The sequence below is a fragment of the Nyctereutes procyonoides genome, unplaced genomic scaffold, assembly GCF_905146905.1.
Source record: "Nyctereutes procyonoides isolate TBG_1078 unplaced genomic scaffold, NYPRO_anot_genome, whole genome shotgun sequence".
Classification (NCBI taxonomy): Eukaryota; Metazoa; Chordata; class Mammalia; order Carnivora; family Canidae; genus Nyctereutes; species Nyctereutes procyonoides.
Window position 1 is genome coordinate 16,067,845 of NW_026575132.1, and position 24,430 is coordinate 16,092,274.

The window sequence follows — 24,430 nt, forward strand, 5'->3', positions numbered from 1 at the left end:
GAAGCTACCTCTATGGTGTTAGGGGTTCCAGGAGTTTTGGCAGGATCCTCACGTGAGCTAGCCACTATCCTGTAACATCTGTCAATTGTACAAATATCCTAGTAGCTACCATCAGCCATGGGACAAAAACCCCTACCTTCATAGAGCTTACATTCAAGTGAGGAGAGACAGGCAATAAGATGTGTTTTTAATATTAGAATATCCAGCATAGGGGTGCCTGGTGGCTCAGTCCATTAAGCATCTGCCTCCAGCTCAGGTCATGACCTCAGGGTCCTGGGATTGAGTCCTGTATCTGGCTCCCTGCTCTGCGAGGAGCCTGCTTCTCTCTCCCTCTACCCCTTTGCCCCTGCTTATGCGTGCCCTCTCTATCTCAAATAAATAAGATCTTAAAAAAAAAAAAAATATTCTAGTATGTTATTTGAACATAGGCACTAGGGAAGAAATAAAGCAGGAAAGAGAGATGTGAAATGTCCAGAAATAAGGGAGATGGCAGTGACACATAGGTCACGTTTCAGAAAGGCTTTGGCTTTTTCTGAGATGGGAAACCAATGGAGAGTGCTGAGCAGAAGTACAGATGAATTGAGGCTTTAACAGAATTTCTAAGGGTAGGTCAAGGCCAGAAGCAAAGAGTGGTGTGAAGAGGCCACCCAATGACGCTGCTGAAGGCGGCAGGTGGTCTGCCCCTTGCTGTAAGCACCCCAGGCCGCCACCCCAAACCAGCTCCCAAACACACCAGCCCAGGTGCAGCCTCTCCTGACTCTCCTGAGCAGCACTCCCTCACCCACCACTCAAGAGGTCATCCCTCATCTGGGCAGCTCCCCCTGTGGTTTCCCTTTAGGTGTTTGTTTAGGGGGAGGGGCACGGAGGAGGGCTTAAATCTCTTTGAATCTATCAGTTTCCTTTGAATCTTTCTTCTTCTTGCAGTTTAGTTGGGAGAAGAAATAGATCATTTGTCCCGTAGCTTCCTACCATCTGGATCTTGTGGATCGTACCATTTGTGTGGTCTAGCATGTTCTTCTCTGTGTCTCCTGTAAATCTGAGTTTAATTTTTTGAGCAAGACTATTTCAGAGGCGGTGGTGTGTTCTTCATCAAGAGGCATGTGGTGCCCGGTAGGCTCTGTTGTTGTGATGTAAGCAGGCACAAATACCCAAAGCCCAGATCTTTAATTCACTAGATTCCTTCTGTGGTTGTTTGTTGAGAAATTTCTACAAAGGGAAGTTTCTTTCAATTACTATTTGGTTACTCATTTTGAATAGAAACTGAATAGGAAAGGCAGGGTCAACTCTGCTCTTCCCTCCCCTTTCATACACCAGATTCCGAAGATCTGGTTTCTAAGCATCCTCAAAAGATGACTAATTGAGTTCATTCTGCTGTTGTATCATGAACTCATGGATTAAACATATTTGATATATTTAAGTCCAGTACCATGGTCAGTATTGATGTTCAGGTTGTCCTATCTTTTGCCAGTGGACTTTTGACACAACACCATGTCGTCCTTGTTAGCTTCTTCCTTGCTATCTGGTATGACAAGATATTGCGGGGTCATCTCAAACATTTCCTGCTACAGAAAATACATTTCCATTACACATTTTCAGCCACTTAAAACTTTTTTGATTTTTTTTTTCTTTAGATGGGAAAGAACAAGTTTGTATGCTGTTGGGAATGGTCAGGTAGGAAGAGGGAAGAGGAGAGACAACACAGGAGAGGGAAGGTGGACCGCAGTGTCACTGAGGAGGTGAGAGGGGGTTGGCCTGTGCAGGGCAGACCCAGCCCCAGGGGGGTGGGAGGTTACAGAAGTCCTCTTCCAGCTGTGTCAATCTCAGAGAAACAAGAAGCGTCACCAGCTGGGAGCAGGTTAGCAGAGAGGAGAGGAAGCAGGGTGGCCGCTCAGTGGCATCGACTGCCCCTCACGTGCTGATGGACGACGTGAGGCAAGACGGAGCAGCAGCCGCACTGGGGGCACCGGGCAGCTCGGCCTGGAGCCCCAGCCTCCGCTGGGCACACAGCCTCGTGGGGAGAAGCGAGGGCGGCAGAGAGCCCAGGGCCCAGGAAACGACCCCCCGGGAGGTCCGGGCAGCAACACGTAGCTGGTGACAGACTCATGGGAGCTGACCCCACACGACATGTCCCGCCGCCACTCAATGGGTCACAGGAAAAGACACGTAACACCTACCATCACTTTCATTTGTACTTCTGCGAGCAACACCTGACATCATTCGAACGTGTGAGCGCAGGCTACATACCGGAGACGCGGAGATGAGCAAACCATCCCTGGCTGCCAGGAGCTCGGTCTCATGAGGTCTCACAAGGGACAGAGACACAGAAACACAAACACAACTGTGATGCAACGAGCGTGCGGAGTAAGCTATGGATACCTGGGTTGCCAGGAAATGACGTGGACCCAAAGGACACTCTTTGAGAGGGGCAGAGGTCAGAGAAAGAATTCGGAAGGAAGGGAAATCTGAGCTTACACTGGGAAGATGTGGCATCAAGCAGGGGAAGGGGGTGAGGAAGGGCCATCCGGGGCAGAAGGGACAGGCCAGAAGTCGTGGGTGAGTCCCTGGAGCCGCAAACTGCAGCCACTCTGACATAGGAGCCTGAAGAGCCAGGCAAGAGGGGGTCAGAGCCTCAGAGTCATAGGCCGTGGCGAGGCACAGGGTTTTTTCTTTTTTTTTTAAAGTAGACTCCATACCCACTGTGGGGCTTGAACTAATGACCTTGAGATCAAGAGTCACATGCTCCACCCGCTGAGCCAGCCAGGCCCACCAAGGCACGGGGTGTTTAAGTCCAGGCCACCCCAGCACTTCTGCACAGAGGACGGGCCCACTCTGGCCAACGGGGTCTACCCAGACTAGGTCTGAGAACACAAAGCAGAGGCAGAGAGGTCAGGCGGTGGGATGCGCATACTTGCATCCATGATGAGGGAAGAGACAGATGCTGAGAGCTGGTGGGGAGGGGCATGCAAAGGGAGAACTGCAATAAGAAATCCTTAGGAGAAGGTCAGCAGGGCTCAGGGAGGGAGGTGGGGCTGGGGGGCAGGTCAAGCAGCTGGTTTGAGTGAGGACTTGGATGGCCACACTCACTCACAAAAGAGAAGGATGAGTTTGCAGAGGCGAGAAGAGTTCAAGTGTAAACACATGGACTGTTTGAGGTGTTGAGAAATAGGCAGGTAGAGACACTCAGCCTTCAGTTAAACATACAAGTGAAAAGCTTGGTAGAGACAAAGTACAGAAAACTAAGATGCCTCTTTCCTGATCTGAGCGTTATAGTTTAAGGCTGTTCCCCAGACTTGGTTGGCATCAAATGACCTCGGAAGCTTTTAAAATCCAGATTCCCTGACCCCACCCCAACTTCTAGAACCCTATCTTTAAAATGAGATACTTTTTTCTAAGAATAATTTCCACACAGTATGAAGAGATTTTCAAACTAAGAACCAGGGCTTGAGAGTCAGACTGGATTCCAACTCTAACTCCACATCCATGAGCTTTGTGACCTCAGGCAAGTTACGTAACCTCTATTAAGCCTTCATTTCACCATTGAAGAGAGCTCCAAGTGGACCTACCAACCACACAGAGGAACAGTGAGGACAGACTAAAGACCCAGGAAGTGGGAACTGCCCAGTAATAAACAGGTGTTATTTTCTTTTAACAGGAAAATCTCATCACCCATTATTAAAGTTCTATAGAGAACTCACTGTTTTGTTTTGGTTTTTTCCCAGCTTTTCCTCCCTCCCCCCTCAGAATTAGAATGGAAGCTTCCTGAGGAGGCAGGTATGCACAGCACCTAAAACCAGACCAGATATATGGTGGGTGTTCCCTGAATTCGGGAATAAATGACTCAGGTTACAAAAAGTGAAAATATTGTAAAAAGAGAACGATCAACCTCTGACATTTCAAGATCACTACCTATTCTAGTTTTCACTGCCTTCTTCCTAAAGAGACTAACTTTTCCTTTACCCTCAGATTTCAACCTCAAAATTAATGCCTAATACTTTGCAAACACAACAAATAACAGGTATGCAAATCACATAGCAGCACAGAGGTACACACATAACTTGCATGTATGTACATACATATACATATGAGTACACGTACATATACACACGCCTCTATAACCATGATCACAACTATGATTAAAAATACAGGTGGAGGGGATCCCTGGGTGGTGCAGCGGTTTAGTGCCTGCCTTTGGCTCAGGGCGTGATCCTGGAGACCCGGAATCGAATCCCACGTCGGGCTCCCGGTGCATGGAGCCTGCTTCTCCCTCTGCCTGTGTCTCTGCCTCTCTCTCTCTCTCTCTGTGTGTGTGTGTGTGTGTGTGTGTGTGTGTGTGACTATCGTAAATAAATAAAAATTAAAAAAAAAAACTTTTTAAAAAAAAATACAGGTGGAGGTGGGGTTCCTGGGTAGCTCAGTTGGTTAAACATCTGCCTTCAGCTCAGGTCATGATCCTGGGATCCTGGGACTGAGCCCCACATGGGCCTCTCTGCTCAGTGGGGAGCCTGCTTCTCCCTCTCCCTCTGTCCCTCCCCCCTTGCTGTGTGTACTCTATCTCAAATAAATACAATCTTTAAAAAAATACAAAAATACAGGTGGAGGAAAAAGAATGGAAGGAAATACACCAAAATAGCAATAGTACTTACGTTGCAGAATCATGAATAATTAGAATGTTTGATGGGCCTGTCATCTCCCTCTTTATTATGCTTCTAAGGCTATTTTTTTTTTTTAAGATTTAACTTATTTATTTGAGAGAGAGAGCACGCACAAGCAGGGGCTGGATCCTGGGACCCTGAGGTCATGACCCAAGCCAAAGGCAGACGCTTAACCCACTGAGCCACCCAGGCGCCCCTAGGGCTATTTTTGAAATGGAGTTACATCACTTTTGTAAAAGAAACATTACTTTTCATGGTCTTCTAGCTTGTCCAGCTCTTATTCCAGAACTATTTTAGTATCTATTGCGTGGCAGTAGGGACCGAGGACACCTGTAGAGTGAGACCCAGCCCATAACTCATGATTCAGCCTGCCAGGGGAGACAGACACAAGAAACAACTGCCTATTACAAAATGTGTCTCAACAGAATTGGGAGCAGACCTGGCGCTGTGGGCAGGAAAAATAACATTGAGTTCTGCTTTGGGGCAGGAAAGGATTCAAGGAGGTGGCAGTGAAGCCGGGCCAGGAAACGCGCGTCCCCAGGTCACGAGAACGTCGTCTGCTGTTCTGTTCCACCTCACTCCCGGAGCCATCCATCTTGTGTGGCAACAACTAACTAGTCCCTCACTCTGCGCTAGTCTTTGAAAAAGCTCATCCCATTGTCCCAACCCCACAGACCCAGATTCCTAGATCACAAACAGAAATACTCAGAGGGGCAATCACTTTTATTTGAGCATTTGTTTTGTGCCAGTCAATGGGCTAACTGCTTTCTATGCCTAATCTCATTGGATCCTCACTGTGGCATGAATTGATAATTATCCCCAATTTTTTTTAAGATTTTTATTTATTTATTCATGAGAGACACACACACACACAGAGAGGCAGAGACACAGGCAGAGGGAGGAGCAAGCTCCATGAAGGGAGCCCCATGTGGGACTCGTTCCCGGGGCCTCCAGGATCACACCCCAGGCTGCAGGAGGCGCTAAACCTCTGCGCCACAGGGGCTGCCCAATTATCCCCATTTTATAGGGAAACAAGTTGAGAGATTAAGCAACTTGCCCCAGGTCACACAGCTAGTAAGAGATAAAAGAGGGGTCAAAACCAAGTCTAACTCCTATGCACTTTGCCAACTAACATGTCTCTATACCAGCCGATGGTGCTGTGAAGCCTCCGTTCTCCCAGGGAAGCAGAAGAAACTTCATTTCCCCTCCAGTTAACTCCTCTCACATCAGCAAAGGTAGCGTCAAGGCAAGATAATAAAGGGTCAAAGCGTCTTACCAACCTGATTTGACTCTCAGGTCTCCACTGACCAGGACTTCACAAAGGGGCTTAATCTCCCAGAACCCCAGTTTCATTGGTAAAATGAAAAGTTAAAAATAGGGGGATCCCTGGGTGGCTTAGCAGTTTAGCGCCTGCCTTCGGCTAAGGGTGTGACCCTAGGGTCTCGGGATTGATTCCTTCAGCGGGCTCCCTGCGTGGAGCCTGCTTCTCCCTCTGCCTGTGTCTCTGCCTCTCTCTCTTTCTCTGTCTCTTATGAATAAATAAATAAAATCTTTAAAAAAAAAGTTAAAAATAATACCTAACACTTACGGGGATATTATAACAAAGGTAGTGTATGAGCAAGGGCCTCATTGCTGCCTGCAAGTGCTGCAATGTTAGGCGGAAACCCAGACCCATTTACATATACTGCTAACCACCACCCTGCCCATGCTCCCCATCACATTTGGGAAAGCAAGGATCTAAACAGAGGAAAGAATTCTGAAAAAAGAAAGGAGTTACCAGAAAGAGGACACAATGGGGGGGGGGGCGCTTTCGTGGGTCCTCGAGTACCTGTAATATAATGGAATTCTAGCTCCTTACCACCAAAGTGGGGTCTGAGTACCAACAGAGTCGGCATCATCATCTCCTGGGAGCTTGTTAGAAACGGGGCCCAACCCCAGACCTACAGAAGCTGAAACCGCATTTTAACAAGAGCCCTGGGTGACAATACTGAAGTGATGAATGTTATATATTGCATCTTACAAGCTGGTTTGAACTGCAGGAGTCAAAAGCTGTAGAAAGGAGTCAACAATGAATAATAAAATAAAAAAACTTAAGGGCGCCTGAGTGGCACAGTCGGTTGAGCATCTGCCTTCGGCTCAGGTTGCGATCTCAGGGTCACTGGGCTCCCTGCTCACACTGTATACTTCTCCGTCTCCCTTTCCCTCTGTCTCTTTCCTCTGCTCACGCTCTCTCTCAAATAAGTAAATAAAATCTTAAAAACAAAACAAAGCTTAAAAGTGCTCTAGGCCTAAGTTAATGTCTGTATAGCAAACAAAAAATGACAAACCTTGATATCAATTCAGAACTGCATACTGTGAATACAATTTTTAAATATATCAGTACAAACTATAGGCGGGCTGACCCTTCTTAGAAGAGAAAAACCAGCAAAGTTTCCTCAGCAAGGACACTCAATATAGGAATGGGAAAATCTGCTCTACTCGCCTAACAGGTTAACAGAGTATGGGAAGGCCCCTAAACTACAAAAAAACTGTGTGTATGAATGTGACAATTGTCTTTGAGCTGAAAGTTGCCTTCAAATCATACTATTGGCATAACACTGAAGGGGGCAGGAACCCAATTCAGACAACCTGTCTCCTGAACTGCAATCCTACTTGCCCAAATAAGGGGCGCTTGGGTGGCTCCGTGGATTAAGCATCTGCCTTGGGCTCAGGTCGCGATCCTGGAGTCCTGGGAATGGAGCCCGGTGTGGGGCTCCCTGTTCATTGGGGAGTCAGCTTCTCCCTCTGCCCCTTACCCCACTCGTGTTTTCTCTCTAATAAAGAAATAAAATCTTTTTTATAAAATAATAATTGCCCAAATAAATAAATGTGTTTGCTTAAAGAACAAAACAACACTTAAAAAAAAAAAAAAGAAAAGCTGAAGAGAGCAAAGCGATCCCTCATGAGAAGTATAAAAGGATGAGAGCGAGAGCACAGAAATCAGACTTACTGGAATTAGGGGCACCAGCGGTTGACTCAGAAGCACATGACACAGAAAATCCAGTAAGGGGAAAACTGACAGGGGTCTGGAAATAAGCAAACACGCCTCGCAATGAGTTCTGCTCACAAAGGAGTGAGCCAGGGTACGGCACTCACCCAGCAGGGCAGCCACTATGCCCACCAGCCCGGTGCCGGCACCCAGCTCCACCGCAGAGCAGCCCCTGAGCTCCACAGCTCCCATCTCCAGGTAGGTGGAAAGAACCACAGCCTGAGACAAAACACAGCGGGACGATCCAAGTCAACAAGTGCTTTAGGAGCCCAAGGATTTCGGGCAGCTTCCCACTAGCGGGGGACATCACACGCCCCCCTCACCCTGCATGGTTCCAGGCCCAGTTTAGCGATGTGCAGAAACTCAGCAGCTCCTGGTGGGTGACACCCTAGAGGGGGCACAGACACTGCAGCCTCACCCCACCAGGTCCCTCCTGGGGACCCCAGGGGTCACGGACACTGCCCACACAGCATAGCGTCCTGCTCCATCTGGCACCTTTAATTTCTTGCTGTTTGGTATATGAATTATATCTCAATAAACCTGTTATTAAAAATAATAATAATTGGGCAGCCCGGGTGGCTCAGCAGTTTAGCACCGCCTTCAGGCCAGGGCCTGATCCTGGAGTCCTGGAATCGAGTCCCACGTCGGGCTCCCTGCATGGAGCCCGCTTCTCCCTCTGCCTGTGTCTCTGCCCCCTCATGAATAAATAAAAAAAATTAAACCTTAAAATAAAATAAGATAAAATAAATAAATAAAATAATAAAATAAAAATAAAAATAAAAATAAAATAAAATAAAATATAAAATAAAATAATTAAAATAAAATAAAATTAAAATAAATAAAATAAAATAAATAAAATAAAATAAAATAAATAAAATAAAATAAAATAAAATAAAATAAAATAAAATAAAATAAAATAAAATAAAATAAAATAAGGCAGCCCGGATGGTTCAGTGGTTTAGCGCTGCCTCCAGCCCAGGGTGTGATCCTGGAGTCCCGGGATCGAGTCCCTGCAGGGAGCCTGCTTCTCCCTCTGCCTGTGTCTCTGCCACACTCTCTCTGTCTCTCATGAATAAATAAATAAAATCATAAAAAATAAAATAAATAAAAATAATAAAATAATAACAATAAAGACCATTCTTACAATGAATTGTGGTTGTCTTCAGAGGCCCAGTGGCTGTACTTACCGCGTCCCAAACCACTGCTGCGACTCCCAGCTGCCTCCAGTCCTGCCGGATCTGGATCGTGTGGTTCGCAAAGGAGAAGGTGGCAAGAGGCTTGTGGAATTTCTGCAACCCCACTCCCGCTGTGTCCTCATAGGGCACCAGGGCCATTTCGCAGGCACTCAGCTCTCTGCACCCTCAAAGCTCTTGAGGCTCTGGCCAGGGGGAGAAAAAAAAAAAAAGCATTCTCTCTTAAGTAGCTCCAAATGCTTTTTAAGGCCATTTTTCACAAGTTCACAAGAAGACAACAGAGGTGGGGGGAGGGGGCCTGGCTAATTCCCTCGCGAGGCCCTTCCTCTTCTGGGAGGGGCCGCCCGGTTCCGCAGCCCAGCCACGGAGACGGCTCAGGGCCACAGACCCCGCGGGCGGACCGCGGCTGCGGGGGCCCGGAGCGGCGGCCCAGGGCGGGGACGCGCCGGAGCTCTCGCCGCGGGCCGCAGCTTGGGTCGCCCCCCGCCGGCTCTTAAGTCCCCACAGCGACGGCCACGAGCCCGGACCTGCACTTGGCCCGGGTGTTAACGGTTTGCGCGCAGCCCCGGGTCGCCCCGGCTGGAAGTGCGAGCCCCCGTGCCCGCGCCGCCGGCCCCGAGCCCGAGCCCGAGCCCCGAGCCCGCCCGTCCGCGACCCCCTCGCGCGGGCCCCAGAGCTCCGGGAACGGGGGGGTCCCCGGCCGCGCCCAGGCCGCCCCCCAGGCCCTGCGGGCACAGCGGCCGAGCCCGAGCTGGGCCCCCGGCCTCCACTTACGGCGCCGGAGCCGCCCCGCGCGGCGCGCCTCGCCTCGCTCCGCCCGCCCCGAGCGCCTCCCGGCCCCAGACACGCTTCCGGCCCCTCCCCGCGCGGGCGCCCCGAGCGCTGCGGACCCGCCTGCAGGTGAGCGGGGCGCGCGCCCGAGGGGGGTCCGGCCCGCCTCCCTCCCTCCGGGGCCCGAGGTGTGCGAGCCCCCGAGTCCGGGTCTCCGAGGGCGGGGAGGGCGGGGAGGGCGGGGAGGGCGCGGGGCGCCGGCGGCGGGAGACAGGGAGGCCTCGGCCGGCTGGGGGCGCGCGCGGCTCGGGCTCTCCCCGGCCGGGGCCCGGCGGCTCCGCGCGCTTCTCTCCGGCTTTGCCGACTGGGAGCGTCCGCCCGGCCCGGGCGCGGAGGGTCCCAGTCGCCGGCGGACCGAGTGGGCTCCGAGGAGTGCGCGGCCGCCCCTTCGTCCTCGCCTTACCCCGTGCTGGGTCCTCGGCCCTCCGCGTCCGAGGCGCTGGCGTCGCCGCTTGGTGGCAACAGAGGAGAAGTGACAAAGCCCCTGTCATCCGGAGCGCGAACTCGGAGTCCGCGCGCGACTGGCCCCGGGCCCCCTCCTCCCCGGACCCGCGCCTCCTCCTCGGCCCCGGGCCCCGGGCCCCCTCCTTCCCGGACCCGCGCCTCCTCCTCGGCCCCGGGCCCCGGGCCCCCTCCTTCCCGGACCCGCGCCTCCTCCTCGGCCCCGGGCCCCGGGCCCCCTCCTTCCCGGACCCGCGTCCCCTCCTCCCCGGACCCGCGCCTCCTCCTCCTCCTCCCCGGACCCGCGCCCCCTCCTTCCCGGACCCGCGTCCCCTCCTCCCGGGACCCGCGCCTCCTCCTCCTCCCCGGGCCCCAGGCCCCCTCCTCCCCGGACCCGCGCCTCCTCCTCCTCCTCCCCGGACCTGCGCCCCCTCCTCCCCGGACCCGCGCCTCCTCCTCCTCCCCGGGCCCCGGGCCCCCTCCTCCCCGGACCCGCGCCTCCTCCTCGGTCCCGGGCCCCGGGCCCCCTCCTCCCCGGACCTGCGCCCCCTCCTCCCCGGACCCGCGCCTCCTCCTCCTCCTCCCCGGACCCGCGCCCCCTCCTTCCCGGACCCGCGTCCCCTCCTCCCCGGACCCGCGCCCCCTCCTTCCCGGACCCGCGTCCCCTCCTCCCGGGACCCGCGCCTCCTCCTCGGCCCCGGGCCCCGGGCCCCCTCCTCCTCCCCGGGCCCCGCGCCCCCTCCTCCCCGGACCCGCGTCCCCTCCTCCCCGGACCCGCGCCTCCTCCTCCTCCTCCCCCGACCTGCGCCCCCTCCTCCCGGGACCCGCGCCTCCTCCTCCTCCCCGGGCCCCGCGCCCCCTCCTCCCCGGACCCGCGCCTCCTCCTCGGCCCCGGGCCCCGGGCCCCCTCCTCCCCGGACCCGCGCCTCCTCCTCGGCCCCGGGCCCCGGGCCCCCTCCTTCCCGGACCCGCGTCCCCTCCTCCCCGGACCCGCGCCTCCTCCTCCTCCTCCCCCGACCTGCGCCCCCTCCTCCCGGGACCCGCGCCTCCTCCTCCTCCCCGGGCCCCAGGCCCCCTCCTCCCCGGACCCGCGCCTCCTCCTCCTCCTCCCCGGACCTGCGCCCCCTCCTCCCCGGACCCGCGCCTCCTCCTCCTCCCCGGGCCCCCTCCTCCCCGGACCCGCGCCTCCTCCTCCTACCCCGGCCCCGGGCCCCCTCCTCCCCGGACCCGCGCCTCCTCCTCGGTCCCGGGCCCCGGGCCCCCTCCTCCCCGGACCCGCGCCTCCTCCTCCCCGGACCCGCTCGTTCTCCTCCCGGGCCCCGCTCCCCCTCCTCCCCGGGCCCCGCTTCCCCTCCTCCTCCCCGGGCCCCCTCCTCCCCGGGCCCCGCTCCCCCTCCTCCCTGGCCCCCCTCCTCCCAGGGCCGGCGGTGGGCGCACCTGCCCCAGGGACCTCCGTGCTGGACGCGACAGTCACCGACCCCAGCTGCCGGCCCTTGGGAGGCGCGGCGGAGTGGGCAGGGCCCGGGGGGCGGCGTCCTCCCTTTCTTCCTGCTGTGCCCCCCCCCCCCGCCGCCCCACCTGCCGCCGCTCGTCCCGGGGGTTCTCCGCGTCCCCGCGCGTGAGCAGGACCGCGGCGTCCGCCACCTGCCCCGCCTGGGCTCCGCTGCCGGGCGACCGAGCGTGGGCCCTTCCCGGTGCCTCCCATGCGACCTGCTGCAGGAGCCTCAGGCCAAACCTAAACCGCCGCTCTCTGGCCTCCCCCCTCCTGCAGGGGGCCTGCGAGCCTCTCTCCACTTTTCTTTAACCTTCCAGCGGAAGGCCGGGCCGCAGAGGAGACTTGGAAGGGATCAGCAGTGAAGAAGGCCTTTGGCTAACTTTTTTGTCTTTGCTCAGCTTGTTTATTTTTATTTTTAAGATTGTATGTAATAGGATTTATTTTTTAGTGCAGTTTTAAGTTCAGAGCAAAATTGTTGAGAAGAGACAGAGATTTCCCATACACTCCCTGCACCAGCACATGCTTAGCCTCCCCCCCCCCATTATCAGCACCACCCCCCCACCAGAGTGGCACATTTGTTACAATTGATGAACCTACTTTGAACACAGAATTATCACCCAGAGACCATAGGTTATTTTGGGGTCTCATTCTTGGTCTTGAGCATTTTATTTATGAGTTTGGGCAAATCTGTAATGGCAAATATCCACCATCATAGCGTCATATAGAGAAGTGTCATTTCCCTAAACATCCCCTGTGCTCCACCTGTGGATCTCCCTCGCTCTACCATAACCCCTGGCAACCGCTAATCTTTTTACGCAGTTCCTCTGGTCCATACCAAAGAGTGTGATTACTGAATGTTATGGTGAAAGTATGTTGAGTTTTATAAGAAACTACTAGACTCTCTTCCAAAGTGGCTGTACCATTTTGTGTTCCCACTAGGAATGAATGAGAGTTTCCATTGCTCCATGTCCTTGTCAGTATTCGATGTTGTGTTTTGAATTTTAGCCACTCTGGTAGGTGTGTACTAGTTGTTTTAATTTGCAATTCCCTAGTGACATGTGATGTGGAACATCTTCATATGCTTGTTTGCCATCTGTGGATCTTCTTTAATGAAGTGCCTGTGGAGTCTTTGGCCTACTTTTTTGGTCCTATTTTATTTTCCAGCCTTATTGAGATATAATTGACATATTTAAGTTTAAGGTATAAAGTGTGATAATCTGATACGTGTATGTACTGCAAAACCATTATTATAATAAGGTTAGTTAACACATCCATCATCTCACATAATTATTACTTTGTGCACGTGTGTAGTGAGAACATTTAAAATCCACGCTCTTAACAACTATTAAGTATAGGCTACAGTATTATTAACTATAATCACCATGCTGAATATTAGATTCCTAGAACTTACTCATAACTGTAAGTTGGTACTCTCTAAACAGCATCTCCTCATTCCCCTACCCCCTGCCCCTGGCAACCACCATTCTAACCTGTTTCTATGAATTTGGCTATTTTAAAAAATAGATCCCACATAGGGGCACCTCAGTGGCTCAGCCAGTTAAGCATCCAGCTCTTGGTTTCAGCTCAAGTCGTGATCTCAGGGATGTGGGACCCAGCCCCGTGTCACGCTCCATGGTGGGTGTGGAGCCTGTTTAAGATATTCTCTCTCCCTCTCCACCTTCCCCCCCTCTCTTGTTCATGTGTTCATGCTCTCTCTCTCAAAAAATGGAGAAAGGTTCCACGTAGGAGTAAGACCATACAGTATTTGTCTAGCTTCTTTCACTTAGTATAGGGCCCTCAGCGTCCAACCATGTTGTTGCCAATAGCAAGATTGCCTTTTCTTTATGGCTATATTCCAATATATATTTGTATACATATATCTTACATGATATATATTATGTGAGGTATATCACACCACACACCACATTTTCTTTATCATTCATCTGTCAATAGAACATAGGTTGTTTCCACGTGTTAGACTGTGTAAATAATGCTGCAGTCAATGAACATGAGGATATAAGTATCTTTTCGAGATGGTTTCACTTCCTTCAGATATAAACTCAGAAAAGAGATTACTGGATCAATGAGATTACTGGATCATACAGTAGCTCTATGTTTGATATTTTGAGGAACCTCCATACTGTTCAAACTGATTTCCATAGTGGCTATACTAAATTTTATTTCCACCAACAGTGCAATAGCGTCCCCTTTTCTCCACATCCTCTCCAACACTTGTTATCTCTTGTCTTTTTGATAGTTGCTGCTCTAACAAATGCGAGGTGATATCTCATTATGGTTTTGATTTGCATTTCCCTTATGAATAGTGACGCTGGGCATCTTTTCATGTGCTTGTGGTTTGCCTCATTTTTAATCTGATTATTTTCTTATTGCTGAGTTTTGCTTTTTTTTTTTTTTTTTTTTAAAGATTCAGGATCCTGAGATCATAACCTGAGCTGAAATCAAGAGCCAGATGCTTAACGGCCTGAGACACCCAGGCACCCCTTATTGTTGAGTGTTGAGTTCTTTGTATATTTTGGATAACAGTCCTCTATCAGATAGCTCTTTCGCAGATATTTTCTCCAAGTCTGTGTCTGGTCTTTTCCTTCTCTTGACAGTGTTTTTTTGCAGAGCAGAAAATTTTCATTGTAATGAAGTCCACATTATCAATTCTTTCTTTCATGGATATTGCCTTTGGCATCACATCAAAGAAGTCATTGCCAAACACGAGGTCATCTGCATTTTCCACTATATTACTGTATAGGAGTTTTATTGCTTTGCATTGTAATTTGGGTCTGTAGTCATTTCCAGTTCATTTTGTGAAGGGTGTAAGGTCTGTGTAGATTCATGTTTCTGCATGTGGACGTCCGATTGTTCCAGCACCGTTTTTTAAAAAGACTATCTTTTCTCCATTGTGTTGCCTTTGCCACTTTGTCCAAGATCAGTTGACTATATTTATGTGGATGTATCTGTGGGCTACCCACTGATCCGTTTGTCCTCTCACCAGTACTACACTGCCTGGATTATTACAGTTTATAGTAAGTCTGAAGTTGGGTAGGGGCAGTCCCCCAACTTCATTCTTTTCATTCAATATTATTTTTCCTAGTCTGGCCTTCCTTCTCTCCTCCTTTTCTCTCTTCCAGGGTCTCCTTTCTCTCTTACCTCCTCTGCATCTTTGCTGCTACTGCCTCTCATCCTTCCTTTCTTCCCATTTTCTTCTTATCTTTCTTCCTCCCTTTCCTCTGGGGAGCCCAGACTGGGCACAAGAAAAAGGACAGGCTTTGGGGCCAGAGGAACCATGAAAATATAAATTCTGCCTCTGACACTTTAATTGGGATGACCTTGAGTAATGCCTAAAGCTCCCCAGATCCCGGGCTCCTCAGCTTCAAGCCTGGCACAAAGGTCCCGGCCCCTCCCCCTTCTCCTCTCTATTCTCCATTGTTTTTGCTGAAATCTGGCATCGACTTTACAAAACAAAACCTTCCCAACCTCTCCAGCACTCCGCTAACATAGGACGTTTGCCTCGTATATTTACTTACATTTCATCTAGAAAGTTTTTGTTCTCTTTTTTTCAGTATGTCCAGTAGCCCTACCAATGGTCTCATTGGTGCCAGCTGGCTCAGAAAGCAGCAGAAAGAACACTTAGGGCATTTGCAGCCTGTATAGCAGTATAGACATGACATGAGCACTGTGTTCTTTTTCTTTTTTTAAGATTTCATTTATTTATTCATGAGAGACACAGAGAGAGAGAGGCAGAGGGAGACACAGGCAGAGGGAGAAGCAGGCTTCCCATGGGGAACCTGATGTGGGACTCGATCCCAGAATCCCAGGATCACGACCTGAGCCAAAGGTAGACACGCAACCACTGAGCCACCCAGATGCCCCTGGAGCTCTGTTTTCTTAAAAATGGACCAAAACAGCCAGTGGTTTTCTGTGACTGCTTGAAAATAAATGTTTAATCCTCAAAAAATATTGGGTATGTCGTAGATGACATTATTTTAAATATCCAGTCCAGGGCAGCCCGGGTGGCCCAGCGTTTTAGCACCGCCTTCGGCCCAGGGCCTGATCCTGGAGACCCAGGATCGAGTCCCAACATCAGGCTCCCTGCATGGAGCCTGCTTCTGCCTCTCTCTCTCTCTCTCATTCTCTCATGAATAAATAAATAAAATCTTAAATAAATAATAATAAATAAATAAATAAATAAATAATATCCAGTCCATCTTCAACAGGCCTGTCCTTGGTGTCCTTCCTGGAGGAAGTGATACCTCTCCACGGCCAGGACAGGATCGGGCTTGGCTGCGTGACCTGTCTGGACATATTTGCCGCCTCTGAGCAGGAGCATGGGGTGCCTTGCACAGCTGTGTCGCGGCTTTCCCCGCTGCTCAAGAACTGCCTATCTCAGAGTGGGGTGCTCCCTAACCAGGTCCCCTGTGCGGCCTGGAAACGCGAATGAGAAATAAGCCTCCGTTGAGAGGACCATCGAGATTTGGGGTTGTCACAACAGCGTAACTCAGCAGAAGCTGACAGAACACAGGTTCGAAAGAGATGGAACTGTCAAGCATCGGGAAGAAATCTTTAGGGGGTGGCTTAGTTTAGCATTGCAGTCCAGTAGGTCCTTACTTGGAGCTCGGCCTGTCTCTTGATGACGCCCAGACCCCCGTGTCACTGTCCGCTGAGACTGCTGACCAGCCTTCATTCAACTGGGAGTCTAAGACTTGAAGACAGTTCTCCTGCCGACAGTCTTGCTGGGAATATGCAAAAAAAAAAAAAAAAAAGATTCCATTTCTGCATTATCCAAATTTCAAAGTGCAGTTCAACTGTAATATAATAATCTAAAAATGATTTTTCCTAATAGCAAGGGGAACTGGACTTTTTTCTTGATCTTCTCCCAGACAGCTAATAAGGGCACGTGCTCGGGCATCTCTTGCAGCCCAGTGGGCTCCCTGCACACCTGCGCACTGTCGAACTGTCTCTCCATGCCCACACAGCCCCTTCTGGGAACCAGAACTTAGGATGGGATAAAATATACATAAGTACACCCAGGGCCTATGGCTGATAGCTTTTTATTTTTATCCCCATGATTACATTGCCTTTCCCCAACCACCTCCCCAGGGAATAACAGTGGAAGGGTGGTTATTCCTTTGTCCCTCCTGTTTTTGGACCTTGTCCCTGCACTAGGTCACAGTAGAAGCAGCCACTTTGGAACAACATGATCCCACCCTGGGCCAGGGTGGATACCCAACCCAGGCTGGGTACGTAATTCTCTCCACAGAGAAGAATTGAGAGCGGCTATTGGACATCTGTTCTTATTGTTATTAGCCCAGCATCCATATCCCATTTCGCTGGTGGCACATCCCTTCCGCTAGTGGTCAAGAGCGCAGCTTTTGGGGCCTGAGAGTTTAGGTCAAATCCCAGCTCTTGCAGGTTATGACTCTGAGGCCTTAACCGAGACACATTCACGTGCACCTTGATTTCCCCACCTATAAAAGGGGACAAGGTGCAATCAGCACCTGATTACATCCCCTGATAATGTAATCAACATTATCAGACTAAGAAAGTAAGAAGCTTAAGTTAAAAACAATTTAATTTATCTAAAGTACCTGAAACTGCACCAACAGTCAACTTCATGTAGCATTTGCTCTTACTGCTGTTGTGTTTGGGGTAGGGCCGACTTTGGCCCGGGCTCCAGGCCTGGCAATGAGCATTTCCTCCCATCTGCCCACGGGTGGTCCAGAAGCGGGCATGTGCCCAAAGCTGGCTTTACCTGCAGCCCTTCCCGAGACTTGCTGGGACTCTCGGAAAAGCAGAGTGTTGGCAAAGGATGTAAGTCTGGAGGTCCTGTTGGCCATCTGGTCCCAGGAAGGCTGAGCCAGTGAGAATGGAGCCAGTGGAGGTGCTAGAAGTGGGAGAGGCTGCCTCTTATGTGCCCTGTGACCCCCTGGATCCAGCTGGCCGAGAATTTTCAGTTATTTGGGCCGTCAAATTCCCTAATTAGCTTATGCCAGGTCGAAATGCTTTCTTTGTCCCCTCCAGAAGCAAAACAGTCTTGACACATTCAGTCTGGGTTGGTCCCTGGAGCAAAGGAGATGTAAAGTCGCACCAGCATGAGCCATCCCCCGTGTGCGCGGGGAGAGCCTCAGAGAAGCTGGTCCTAGGGAGCGGCTGGGACTCCCCTGCCCACAGCCTTTCCTGGCTGCACCTGGCTTCTCGGAGCCCGGGGGACACCAGTGTAACCCGAGAACACATTTCCTTTTCTTGCTTAAGCTGGCTTCAGTGCCCTATGCACACAACTGGGAATCAGGAGTCCTGATGAGTGGTGTGTTTTCTGTTGTTTTTAGGAAGAAAAAGTACTCAGAATATTAACATTCTATAAGGTCCTGGCATATAATTCGGGGATAGCTGGCTTACTGTCCTATTTGCCAAACAAATATGATCCTGACAGATGAACATGTGTTTGAAAGACAAAAGTCGAGCAGCCCCGGTGGCTCAGTGGTTTAGCGCCGCCTGCAGCCCAGGCGTGATCCTGGAGATCTGGGATCGAGCCCCACATCGGGCTCCCTGCATGGAGCCTGCTTCTCCCTCTGCCTGTGTCTCTGCCTCTCTCTCTCTCTCTCTCTCTCTGTGTGTGTGTGTGTGTCTAATAAATAAATAAAATCCTTAAAAAAAAAAAAGACAAAAGTCTCCTCTCCACACATGGTCAGCAGATGACCTGAGTTAGCACAGACCTTGATAATATAGTGGAATGGAAGCACGATCTCCATCGACATCTTTCTGCTGATTCTAGGACGAAGAGGTGGCCCCTTCCCATACCAAAAGTACCACCTCCGAGGCACCCGAGTGGCTCAGTCGGTGGACCATCAGACTTGATTTTGTTTCAAGTGATAAACTCAGGGTCCTGGGATGGAATCCCATTTAGGGCTCCCTTCTCAGTGGGGAGTCTTCCTCTAGGTCTACCTGTCTCTCTGTCTCCCCTCTCTCCTCTTCTCCCTGTTTCCATCTCTCCCTCTAACTTCCCCCCTGCTCGTGCTCTCACTCTCTCTGAACAAAAAAAAAAAAAAAAGAAAGAAAGAAAATACTTTTGTTAACTACAGATCTGACTAAAATTCACAATTTTATAGTGGAAGGTGGTATAAGATAGTGGTTGAGAGCATGGGTTATTGAATTATAGTGTCTGAGTTTAAATCCTGCAAAGATCTATGGCCTTCCTTTTGTAAAAGTAGAATAATAGTAATGCCGACATCTTTAGACTGGAGGAGGAGATGGTCAATGAGCTAAAACATGTCAGTCGCCACATGTAACACCTGCATGTAGTAATCTCTTTTTTTAAAGATTTTATTTATTTATTCCTGAGATACCAAGAGAGAGATAGAGAGACAGAGAGAGGCAGAGACACAGGCAGAGGGAGATGCAGGCTCCATGCAGGGAGCCTGACATGGGACTCGATCCAGAGTCTCTAGGATCATGCCCTGGGCCGAAGGCGGCGCTAAACTGCTGAGGCACCCGGGCTGCCGTAATCTCTTAATAAGACCATCTATTATTTACTTTTTAAAAAATTTCCCATTTAGAATCTTAAAATTTCCAAAAATTAGAATACTTTAAATAAATCCACTGCTATTAAGCCGTAAATCAAACATCATTGTGCACTTAGGCAGGTCTTACCTGTCATCCTGTCGATGGACTACTCTGCTCATACAGCTTGCCTTCTATTGAAGTAACGGGGATTATAAATATCAAGTTACTCTCACACTGTATTCTCTTGCAGCGAATGTTCTGCCCACATGGCTAACCCTCTCTGTGAAGGTAAAATGGATTATAAATATCAAGGGATGGGGGCACTGTATAGCCACTACAGCTAGCTGGAAGGGAGTGGCTGTTTGATTTATGTAAACAGATTTACCATAACAACAGCAGCATGAGAAAACCCACCGCCATCACCCAAGATCCAAGCGCTATTTATACAGTATGCAGTTAAAATGAATTTTGTTACCATGAAATTTCACCTGTAGTGATTTTTTCATTACCTGGGGCCAAGGCAAATTGATTAGACTACTAATCTCCAAATAGTAGAAGCCTTCATGGGTGGAACGTTGTGCTAAAAGCAAATTGGACACAGTTTCCTACTATTCTTAAGAAAGAATGGATGTGAAAAAAGGAACAGAAAATTGAGGAAATTTCTTTAAATTTCTTGTTAATGTTCTTCTCTTAGTTTTTTTGTTTTGTTTTGTTTTTAGAATTCCTGGTTCTAACCCAAGCTACTCTTGTCAATGTTTTTAGGTAAATCTTTATTTAATGTTGTAATATAGATTAGTTTTATAGTTGTGCTATAACTTCATTTTAAAGATAAAGAAATGGGGATCCCTGGGTGGTGCAGCGGTTTGGCACCTGCCTTTGGCCCAGGGCGCGATCCTGGAGACCCGGGATCGAATCCCACGTCGGTCTCCCAGTGCATGGAGCCTGCTTCTCCCTCTGCCTGTGTCTCTGCCTCTCTCTCTCTCTCTCTCTGTGTGTGTGACTATCATAAATAAATAAATAAATTTTTAAAAAATAAAGAAATGGAGACATTGGCATTTTTAAGAGATATCTTTTATTTCTTTTTTTAAGATTTTATTTATTTATTCATGAGAGACACAGAGAGAGAGAGGCAGAGACACAGGCAGAGGGAGAAGCAGGCTCCATGCAGGGAGCCTGATGTGGGACTTGATCCCAGGACTCCAAGATCCCAGGACTCCAAGATCACATCCTGGGCCAAAGGCAGGCGCTAAACCACTGAGCCACCCAGGGATCCCCAAGAGATATCTTTTAAAGTGAGACTCTTAATTACCACACACTAGAGTTTAAAGTGTGATCAGAAGACACATTGCCTTGAACTTCTAACCCAGTAGCACTTCTCACACTTTAAGGTCTCAGGATCCTTTACACTCTTTAAAATTATTGAGGACCCCAAAGAACTTCCGTTTGTGTGGATTGTATCTACTGATATATATCATATCAGAAATTTTAAGTTTCAAGAATTTATTTATTTATTTATTTACTTACTTAATTTTATTTTTTTTTAGTTTCAAGAATTTAAAACCTAAAACAAATTGTTAATTGTTTTAAGGCCACAATCATACTTCGATTACACATTAGCATCACAGCAATGATGTCATCATATGTAGGGAGGCTCTGGAAACTCCATGGTACACTCTTGAGAGAATGAGAGTGAAAAAGGCAAATAACAAACATCTTAGTATTATTATGAAAACGGTTTTGATCCTGTGGATTCTGTAGCTAGGTCTCAGGGCTCCCCAGGAGCTTCAAGCCAGGCTTTGAGAACCGTTCTGTCTAAACAGTTGCTACGCCTTCATAGCAAAACTGAATTTTTTGTCTCAACTATGGCTATTCAAGGAATAAATAACAAGGGCAGCCCCAGTGGCTCAGTGGTTTAGTGCCGCCTACAGCCCGGGGTGTGATCCTGGAGGCCTGGGATTGAGTCCCACATCGGGCTCCCTGCAGGGAGCCTGCTTCTCCCTCTGCCTGTGTCTCTGCCTTTCTCTTTGTCTCTCATGAATAAATAAATAAAATCCTAAAAAAAAAAAAAAAAGGAATAAGTAACAAGAATATTTGTAAAACTCTGAGTTCCTAACACTGAATAAAATATTCAATTGATATGTTATCAATTTTCTTGGTATCTTTAACATGGAAGTAACATAGGCAATACAGAGTTCGTGTTCCGAGGGGGCCCTGGAGGCTGGCGCCCTGGGTTCTAATCCCGGCTCTGCCACTTAGCTGATCGGCCTTGAGGGGGTCACTCATCTCAGCCTCGGAGTCCTTTCTGTAAAATGAGCAGGCTCTTCCCACTGACCTCAGAGGCTTGCTGTGAGGATTGACTGGAATAATCTCTGTAAAGGAAGACTACTTTCCCAGCCCCCTCCCAGGTAACTTGGGGCCATGTGCCTCGAGTCAGGGCCATTTGGCACCTGCCAGAGAGCCCTCTCTTGCCTATCTCACATCCTCAGAGGTGGAAACCAGAAGAGCTGGATTTCTGAGCCCCTGGATTGTGGCGTGAGCAAGGAAGAACCCGTGGTGGTGGTAAACCTTTGAAATTGAAACCCTGCGACAGGGAGTTGATTGGAACTCCTCTGAATGGAAGGAGAGGATGCCAAAGGGGTAGCATTTAAACAGAAATTTAGAAGATCAGAAGCTCCACAAATTAGAAGATTTGAAGGAAAGAGCTACCTTCAGGGGAGGTAGGGAGGCTTTCCCAGCAGGGGAACAGAATATGCAAAAGCCTCCAGGCAGAAGCCAGAAACTTTGCAGAGACCAGCCTGGAGCAAGGGGGAAGTGGAGGAGACAAGTGTGAGGAGTAAGCCCCCCGGGGCACCACAACCTTTGCGGGGACCCACACCCCCTGGGGCTTGCAGCCTGTGGGGAGGCATCTCCGCAGCATCTACCCCGCGCCCCCCTCCGGGGCCTGCTCTTGAGTCAAAGACTTACAGCCTTAAGGATGTACCAGAACCCTGAGGAATGGCACCCAGTGGCAAATTGAACACCAATAAAAAATAAATTTATAAATAAATTTAAAAAAGAAAGAAAATAAAATAAGATGAAAACAGAGAGGGAGTCAAACAATAAGAGACTCTTAACTATGGGGAACAAACAGGGTTCCTGGAGGGGAGGTGGATGGGGTGATGAGGTAATTGGGTGAGGCATTAAGGAGGGCATGTGATGTAATGAGCGCTGGGTATTATGTGCAAGTAATGAATCACTAACTTCTACCCCTGAAACTAATAACTCACTGTATGTTAATTAACTTGAATTTAAATAAAATCTAAAATAAAAACAAACAAAAAAAATTAAAAAAAAAAAAAGGAGCCTGAGGAATGAAGCTCCAGCTGGTGCCATGGAAACACACTCACATACAGTCACCACCGTCTTTCCTAAGCGTAGCTTCTCGGTGTCCACGTTTTCATAGGGCCTCCCTGCCACGGGACCCAGAACTGCCCAGTGCACATGAGGGCATGTGCAACGTATGGGGCAACAGCTGGAGTTTTCACTTAACACCTGCTCCCACCTCGAGCCACGGGAGCCCCATGTTCTCCGTCAACAATGCAACAGAAGCAGCAACGTGGGGAGAAGTCTCCAGGCGTTGTGGCCTGGTGGCTTTGGCAGTCACGGCGGTGGTGTTCAGGGGACTGCTGAGCAAAATGCGTCGAATGAATGAATGAATGAACGACTGAATGTCACAATTCAGAATCATCGTGCCAAATTATCACCCACCTTTATTTCGAGAGTTTTTTAAGCTCCAATTCCACTCAGTAGATGCTTCGGAGTCGATGCTCAGGAGTGCGTAGGGCTTTCATCTTCTGGATGTGTTTTATCAACCTGGGGTGCAGCGGTACCCCCAGACGCTGGGCCTCCGTGGCTAAGGAGCTGTTGACTCCATCTTCCGAGGATTCTGAAGAAAGGGGTGGAACCACTTGCCTTTCCTTTACCAGTGCTTATTAATTTGTGTGTGACTATCAGAGTGGATATATTTTACTTGAGGTCAAAAGAGATCATCAAAAGGAGACGGTGCAGTAGCTAATAGAAATGCTGCTCGCAGTTCCAAAATAGCTCACAGCAGTGCCCCTCCGAGGAGGATGCGGGGCCTTTGGAGTCTGAGTGTCTCGATGGGATCTAAGGAGGTTTTTCCAGGCAGGACGATGGAATTAGAATTACGTGCTCAAGTGACCAGGGAGGACGGAGCCCTGAGGGTCCGGGACAGGGTACAGGCGGCCGTCTCAGACAGGCAGCCTCAGACAGCTTTGGGCGACAGATGTGTTTTGTTTGTCCCACACCATGGGGTTTGGGTGGTTTTTGTTTTTGTTTTGTTTTTTAGTTTCATTGTCAACATTTAGATGAGTAGAGAGATATTAGATTAAAAAAAAAAAAACAAGATCTCTGGCTATCTTTAAAAATTTTTGAAATATCTGGCCACAGTGGGCCCAGATCCCCACGACTGAGCGATGATCTAGAGCTGAGCTGGCTCCACCTACTTCCCACTGCTGTGTGCGAGGGCCCTCCACTCCCCTTGCCCTTCCCTTAGCCAGCTTCATTCATGGACTACTGTCGGGGCCTTTGAGGGCATCCCAGCAAACAGCATCTCTCCTGTTCTCTGGGTTCTACACAAGCTGAGAGGTGAGACAGTGAATAAAGCTGAAGGCAAAAATAAATAAATAAATAAATAAATAAATAAATAAATAAATAAATAAATAAATAAATAAATAAATAAATAAATAAAATATATATATATATATATATATATATATATATATATATATATTGCTGTTCTTCTGGTGTCTGGTCACAAGATGGGCACCTTGATGGAAATACCTTTCTAGCATGAGAAAGGTATCTAGCTTTCTAGTATATATATACATATATATACATATACTTTCTCACCTTGTATACAAATCACATTTGTGCCCTGATCATTAGGTGTTAATGTGGCTGAAGCTTCAAGAGTTTGAGCTGGTTGTGTTTACGATGCTGGGGAAGCAGCACTGTCAGATGCAGAGAGATGGACTAGGAGCAGGATTTACCAACCCAGGATTTCTGTCTTTCTCTTCCTTTAAACGGTGTGTGTTCCATGTCAATCTAATGTGTTTCAAGGAGTACAGCTTGCAGCAGGACAATGGAGTCCCAGTTGAGCTTATGTAGCTGCTCCTCACCTAAAGGTACAAAGTAACCCGTCCATCCTGGTAGGACATTCCATTACAAATTCTAGTAGAATACACCTTCCCAAGGTGTGATGGGACTTGATGTCCTCAGC

The 24,430-nt window shown here is 49.4% G+C and overlaps 1 protein-coding gene and 1 long non-coding RNA gene across 10 annotated transcripts in view; one reads left to right on the forward strand and one right to left on the reverse strand.

Moving 5' to 3' along the window:
* The window catches only part of METTL21A (methyltransferase 21A, HSPA lysine), a 63,226-nt gene extending 51,320 nt beyond the window's left edge, over positions 1-11,906 (reverse strand). For 2 of the 9 annotated variants that reach the window (XM_055345589.1, XM_055345581.1), the window contains exons 1-3: positions 9,648-9,696; positions 8,868-9,058; positions 7,788-7,899 (exon numbers count right to left, since the gene is read on the reverse strand). In XM_055345589.1, the coding sequence (XP_055201564.1) occupies positions 7,788-7,899; positions 8,868-9,014 (259 nt within the window). In that variant the 5' untranslated portion in view covers positions 9,015-9,058; positions 9,648-9,696. The other 7 variants (XR_008667030.1, XM_055345588.1, XM_055345587.1 and 4 more) reach the window with 7 other exon arrangements.
* The window catches only part of LOC129523000 (uncharacterized), a 64,406-nt gene continuing 49,612 nt past the window's right edge, over positions 9,637-24,430 (forward strand). Inside the window, exon 1 of the long non-coding RNA XR_008667031.1 lies at positions 9,637-9,773. This is a non-coding gene — a long non-coding RNA (uncharacterized LOC129523000). The remainder of the gene's footprint in view (positions 9,774-24,430) is intronic.